General features: G+C 46.6%; 1 protein-coding gene across 3 annotated transcripts in view; it reads left to right on the top strand.

Moving 5' to 3' along the window:
* Positions 1–4,638: 4,638 nt before the first annotated feature.
* abhd16a (abhydrolase domain containing 16A, phospholipase) overlaps positions 4,639–7,109 on the top strand; it is a 76,097-nt gene continuing 73,626 nt past the window's right edge. The window contains exon 1 of one of the 3 annotated variants that reach the window (XM_052043584.1): positions 4,639–4,739. In XM_052043584.1, coding sequence (XP_051899544.1) covers positions 4,659–4,739 — 81 coding nt within the window. In that variant the 5' untranslated portion in view covers positions 4,639–4,658. The remainder of the gene's footprint in view (positions 4,740–7,109) is intronic. The other 2 variants (XM_052043583.1, XM_052043585.1) reach the window with 2 other exon arrangements.

The raw sequence follows: 7,109 nt of genomic DNA, 5'->3' as shown, positions 1-7,109 counted from the left end.
AGGGGTGGCAATAAAGATCAGCTCTGCCCACATCACTTGCATTCCATAAGGGAAACACATACATGATAACTTTACTACATAGTTCACCATCCAACTATGACTTCTCTGTTTGTAGCATCCTGCACTGTTACAATGAGCCCCATTGAGGAACAACTCCTCATCTGTTATCTGGGTACATTGCAGTCTCCAGGACTCAGGAAAACAGTCTTTCTGTCTCTCTGTGTCAGAACTGGTCATTTCTGCCAGTCATCATTTTGTCTTGGTTTTTCTCTTTCTATTAAGATAAGACAAGATATCTTTATTAGTCACACGTACATCGAAACACACGGTGAAATGCACCTTTTGCGTAGAGTGTTCTGGGGGCAGCCCACAAGTGTCGCCACACTTCCAGTGCCAACATAGCATGCCCACAACTTCCTAACCCGTACGTCTTTGGAATGTGGGAGGAAACCGGAGCACCCGGACGAAACCCATGCAGTCACGGGGAGAATGTACAAACTCCTTACAGACTGTGGTGGGAATTGAATCCGGGTCACTGGCGCTGTAAAGTGTTATGCCTACCGCTACTCTACCGTGCCTGCCCCACTACACTGCCATGCTTGGAAACAGGTCCTTCTGCCCAACTTGTCCGTGCTGATCAGGATGGTGGTCTGAGCTGGTCTCATTTGCCTGCATGTGGCCCATATCCCTCAAAACCTTTTCTATCCATGCACCTGTCCAAAAGTCTTCTAAACCTTGTAATTGTACCTGCCTCTACAGCTTCATCTGGCAGCTTGTCCCATATACCAAACACCCTCTGCATGAAAAAGTTGCCCCTCAGGTCCCTTTAAACCTTTCCCTTCTTCACCTTAAAACTATCTCTAGTTTTAGACTCCCCTACCCTGGGAAGGAGACTGTGACCGTCCACTTTATCTGCACCCATCATGGTTTTATAAACCTCTATAAGGTCACCCCACACACTCCAGGGAAAAAATGTCCCAGCCCTATCCAGCATCTCCTTCTAACTCAATCCCTCCAGTCCTGGTTACATCCTTCTGAATGTTTTCCGCACCCTTTCCAGCTTAATGACCTCACTGTTTGTCCCAGCTCAGCATTCCTTGCAAGCTTTGACAAAGTTCCATTGCTTCATCAGGTCACTGAAATGTTTGAGGCAAAGCCAAGAGCCCAATGTATATCTCTGGAAAACATGACTCCATCCGAGCTGAGAACACAAGGGAAACTACGGTATTTATAAATAACCTTTCACAACATTAAAAAATGCCATTACTTAAATTCAGTTACATGATGTAGACATTTCTAACAAGGGCAGCAACACTTGCACATCCCAAATAGTCATATAGTGTGTACGCCCAATGAAATATTTTTGGACTATGGTCCATCCATGCTGTAATTAGCAAACAGAATTACTCATTTGCACTCAGCCAACTTCCACAGACTGACCTGAAAAGCTTTCCTTGATGATTTAAGTGTGGAAGATAAACCAGAAATAGGGGGGTAACTAGCCAGAACCAGGAGGATAATTCTATCCAAAAAAAAGTGCAGTAGGATTCTTTTTACACACTCAATTTAGGGTGTCCTGAAGCTGTGAAAATCACCGGTGAGAATTGCTGGATGTAGGAATAATGATACTTTCCCTTATTCCAGAAATGTTGTCCAACTATCCGATTGAATCATCTTAAATAAATTTTTTACCTTATAAGCAGAAAATGCTGGAAACACTCAGCAGGTTGGACAGCATCTGTGGAGAGAGGAACAGCTAACTTGTTTCCTCACTTTCCCAGTTCCGACGAGGGGGCCCAGACTTGAAGCATAACTATTTCTCCTTCCACAGGGCAACGCATGAGATGCTGGAGGGACTCAGCGGGCCAGGCAGCATCTGTGGAGGGAAGTGGACAGTCGATGTTTTGGGTCGAACCCCTTCATCTGGACTCAAGTTGAAGGGTCTCGACCCGAAACATCGACCGTCCACTTCCCTCCACAGATGCTGCCTGACCCGCCAAGTTCCTTCAGCATTTTGTGTGTTGCTCCAGATTCCAGTGTCTGCAGTCTCTCGTGTCTCCTTCCACAGATGCTGCCTGACCTGCTGAGTGTTTCCAGCATTTTCTGTTTTTATGTCAGGTTTCCGGTATCTGCATTTTCCTTTCGATTTTCATTCACCTTCTGCTAGTCTTGAAAACTGTCTTTGGAACTAAGCACTTGAATTCAACCTTTAACCCACTACTTTAGGTTAACTTTGAATAGCAGGATAGGCTTGAGAGGCTGAATAGTTCACTCTTGCTCCTATTGTCTGAATTTCTGGTATGATATTGAAAAAAAAACTGCTTTATTTCCCCGATATCACAGAATGGCTTTGGGAAGTCCTGCCGTCAATGAGATCCTTTTTGTAGCATTGTCACCCTCATATCGTCGGGGATCTAAGAGACAACTGCAAGGGACAAGATAATCTGTTCCGGGTAAATATTGGCAGGATGTTGAAAGACTCTGACAAGAGTGGATGCCAAGAGGCTGTTACTTCTTGATGGAGACTCCAGAGCCAGGCACTGTGGTCCAAGGATTAGGGATTGATCACATGGGAAGGAGATGAGGAGAAACTTCCAGTTGCAAAAGGTGATAGATCTTTGGAATTTGCTGTTTTAGAGGGCCCTTGATGCTCAGTCAGAGTCAGATATTGTACAGCACAGAAACAGGCCCTTTGGCCCACTATGCCCGTGCTGAGCATCAAGTACCCATCTGTACCAATCCCATTTACCAGCACTTGGAACATAGGCTTCAATATCTTGGCGATTCAAGTGCTTGTTCAGATACTTCTTCAATGCTGTGAGAGTCCCTGCCTCCACCACCCCCACAGGCAGTGCGCTCCAGATTCCAACCCCCCCTCTGGGTTTATCTCAGAATTCCACCAAACCTCTTACTTCCAACCTTAAACCGATGTTCTGTGGTTTGAGATGTTTCTGTTATCGGGAGATGTTTCTTCTCACCCACTCTATCTCTGTCCCTCATCATTTTGCACACCTCTACCAGGCTCCCCCCTCAGCCTCCTCTACTCCAAGGAGAACAAGCTCAGCCTATCCACTCTCTCCTCATAATTGAAGCAGTTGATTCCGGACAACATCCTGGTGAATCTCCTGCGCAGCCATGTCCTATAGTGTGGTAACCAGAACTGCAGACAACACTCCAGCTGTGGCTGAGTCAGAGTTTTATAAAGTTGTAGCATGACTACATTCAAGGGTGAGATCAAGAGACACTTGAACACTAAGGGAATAGGGTCTGATGTGAGGATTCTGCTTCCCTAGCTGGGTGCTGAGAACCAGGTCCAGAATAGTACAAGTTACTTTATTGTCATTCAGCCATATGCTATAAAAACACCTGGCGGAACAAAATGTCATTTCCCCCAGACTCACACAACAGAGGACGTACATAGGACAGAGGACATACATTATATTGTTTGGCAGAGCAGTCAAGTGGGCTGAATGGCCTACTCTTCTTCTCTTTAAAGGAGTATCACGGGATCTTTTACATTGGTCTGATGAAGCTGTTCCATCCAGTCTACTGAGCCACACAGCCCAGTGGTATCATTCCTGGGATGGCAGGGTTGTCATGTGAGAGACTAGGTCTGTACAGGTCCTCTTCAGGTTAGGAGTGCCTGACTTATGTACAGCGATAAAAACAAATGAGTGTTTGGGAGACCAGTGGGATGGATTTGCCGGTTGCTGTGGAGCTGCAGGCATCTTCTGCTGTGTGGGAACTTGTGTTGAGGCAACATCATTGAAATTTGCATCCCAGAAGATTAAGGAGGCTTGGCTTGTCACTGAACACTCTAACAAACTCCTACAGATGTAGTGTTGAAAGTATCCTGATTGGATGCATAATGGTCTGGTACAGCAATTGGAATGTGCAGGATGTGCAGGAACGTAAGAAGCTGCAGAGAGTGGTGGACTCTGCCCAATACATCACGGGCACATCCCTCCCCACCATCGGTGGTATCTACATGAGGCGCTGCCTCAAGAAGGCAACATCCATCATCAAAGATCCCCACCATCCGGGCCGTGCCATCTTCTCACAGCTCCCATCGGGCAGGAGGTACAGCAGCCTGCAGTCCCCACACCACCAGGTTCAAGAACAGCTACTTCCCTTCAACCATTCAGTTCTTGAACCAACCGGCACAACCCAATTCATTAGAGTTTAGCAACACTATGACCACTTTGCATTAAAGTGGATTTTTTTTGCTCTAATTGTGTTCTTTCTTCCAAATATTGTGTATAATTTATGTTAGTTTATATTTTTCTTGCGAATGCTGCTTATCTGATGCTCTGTGCCTGTAACGCTGCTGGAAATAAGTTTTTCATTGCACCTGTGCACACGTGTACTTGTGCATGTGTCTATAAACTCGACTTTGACTTTCAATGCTTTGAAATAACCAATAATTGGAGGTGACGCAAAAAATAAAAACATGTGCAACCAACTCTTTCTGAGAAGATCAAAAAAGATTGCAGTTGCACGCAAAATGCTGCAAATACTCATCAAATCGGGCAGCGTACGTGGAAAGTATGTGCTTGTCTCTGCGCTGAGGCTTCGTATCGAAATATGTGCGGTCGCGTTTTCATCGCCGTGAACCTGTACAGCGGGCGCCCCGTAGTCGGCGGTCGGTGGTCGGCTGGATGGCAGCGATGGCGATGGGGCTGCTCCGCTGCATCGTCGGACCGAAGCTGCGTCGGGTTCACCGCGGCCCCGACGGCTCGGTAAGTGGGGTCCGGATCGTTCACAGATTTAAGATAAGGGAGGGTTTGGGAGTGAGGAAGCTTTAAATCGGCCTGAGGCCACATTCTGCCCGACCTGTGATCCGGTCTGCCCGGGCTCGGCACCTAGTCCCGCCCCCGGCCCATCCACCGAGCTCTGCTATTGGCGGCAGGCGCTGATGGACGGGGTCTCCTGCCTGTTGATTAGCTGCAGCGCCCGTCAATCAAGGGAAATGCTTGCTGCGTCCACAACCTGTGTAAGGTGATCTTGACTGACAGGAGGCTGCATTAGGAGGGGGCAAAACGAAAGACATTGAGTAAGGGGTCTGCAGTGGAGGACAAGAGGGATATTTGCAGGGAGCGTCTTTCAGTAGAAGCGAATGAGCTGAATGAGGTTGCAGAATGCGTTTGCAACAGCGGAAATAAGGGATGTCACAGCATTTGAAATGTGGTACAATGAGAAATTTGCAGTGTGCGTGCAGCAGAAGGGGGTAAAATGAGGGACGATGCAAAGAGCATCTGCAATGGAAGGGGGAAAATGAGGGATATTGTGGAGTATATGAATTAGGAGAAGGAGTAGGCCATTGTCCCTTAAGCCTGCACTGCTATTTGATTAGATCATAGTTGTCTGATCACCTCCATGTTCTTATCTAACTTTTGGCACCTTTATCTGTCAAGAATATCAACCTTAAAAACCAACAAAGACTGGCTTCCACCGCCCTTTGAGGAAGAGAGTTCTAGTCGTGGGGGCGGGGAGTCTGCAGAAGGACTTGGACAGGTGGGGAGAGTGGGCAAAGAAATAAGATAAGATACCTTTATTAATCACATGTACATTGAAACACACAGTGAAATGCATCTTTTGCGTAGACTGTTCTGGGGGCAGGCTGCAAGTGTCGCCGCGCTTCCGGCGCCAACGTAGCATGCCCACAACTTCCTAACCCGTACGTCTTTGGAACGTGGGAGGAAACTGGAGCACCCGGAGGAAACCCACGCAGACACGGGGAGAACGTACAAACTCCTTACAGACAGCGGCCGGATTTGAACCGGGGTCGCTGGTGCTGAAAATGGCAGGTGGAATATGGCATAGGGAAGTGTGGGGTTACATACTTCGGTAGGAAGAATGAAGGTGTAGACTATTTTCTAAATGGGGTGAAAATTCAGAAATTGGAGGTGTAGAGGGATTTAGTTCAGGATTTCCTTAAGGTTAACTTGTAGGTTGAGTCGATAGTAAAGAAGGCAAATGCATTGTTAGAATTCATTTTGAGAGGATTAGAACATAAAAGCAAGGATGTACTGCTGAGGCTTTATAAGGTATTGGTCGGATTGCATTTGGAATATTGTGAGGGTCCGGAAGAGGTTCACGAGAATGATCTCCGGAATGAAAGGCTTAATGTGTGTTTGATGGCTCTGGGCCTGTATTCAGTGGAGTGCAGAAGGATGAGGGGGGGAGCTCAGTGAAACCTACCAGATGCTGAATGTCGATAGAGTGGACATGATGTTTCCATTAGTAGGAGAGTCCAGGATGCAGAGGCACAGCCTGAGAATAAAGGGACATCCCTTTAAAATGAGGAGGAATTTCTTTGTGGTAAATCTATGGAATTCATTACCACAGAGGGCTGTGGAGGCCAAGTCATTGGGTGTATTTAAGTCAGAGATTGATAGGATCTTGATTGGTAAGGGGGTTAAGGGTTACGAGGAGAAGACGGGAGAATGGGGTTGGAAAAAAAAGCCGTGATTGTGGAGCAGACTCGATGGGCCAAATGGTCTAATTCTGCTCCAATGTCTTATGGTCTAAAAACATGATCCTCTGAGGGACAGAATTTTACCTCACCTTTGTCTTGAATGGGTTGACCTCTTTTTTTTAAAAGTTGTCCTAGAGTTTCCCACAAGAGGAAATGTCCTCTGTACGTTCAACCTGTCTGTACCCCTCAGGATCTTGCACGTTTCAGTCAACGCTGTGGAAAGGGTCAGGTGGAGGAAATGAAGGGGAAAATGAGGGAAATTGCAGGGAAGAACTTGCATTGAGCAGGAATGGGAGAACCTGCGGTGGTCCAGGAAGGTTCCTCAGGTGCAGGGATGCAAGAATCTGTTTTGTGGCTGTGCTTTAAAAATGTATCCTCAAGTATTATGGAGTTAGAGAGAGAAACAGGCACTTCTGCTCACTGAGTGCTTGTCCACCATCACTTTGAGGCAATCACTTTGCTGGGGTCATACTATCAGCCTTCCAATTAGGGGAATAGGTATGTAAACAAACTGCAGAAAGATATACGAGCAATAGGGTTATAACAGTGGGCTTACCTTTTCCAATATTGACGAATTGCTTTAGTGCAAGGGGCTCAGATGGGGTAGAATTTGTTAAGTGCTTCCAAGAGA

The sequence above is a fragment of the Pristis pectinata genome, chromosome 34 (assembly GCF_009764475.1).
Source record: "Pristis pectinata isolate sPriPec2 chromosome 34, sPriPec2.1.pri, whole genome shotgun sequence".
Classification (NCBI taxonomy): domain Eukaryota; kingdom Metazoa; phylum Chordata; class Chondrichthyes; order Rhinopristiformes; family Pristidae; genus Pristis; species Pristis pectinata.
The sequence above is the reverse complement of the archived record's forward strand: the minus strand, read 5'-3'. Positions and strand labels throughout refer to the sequence as shown.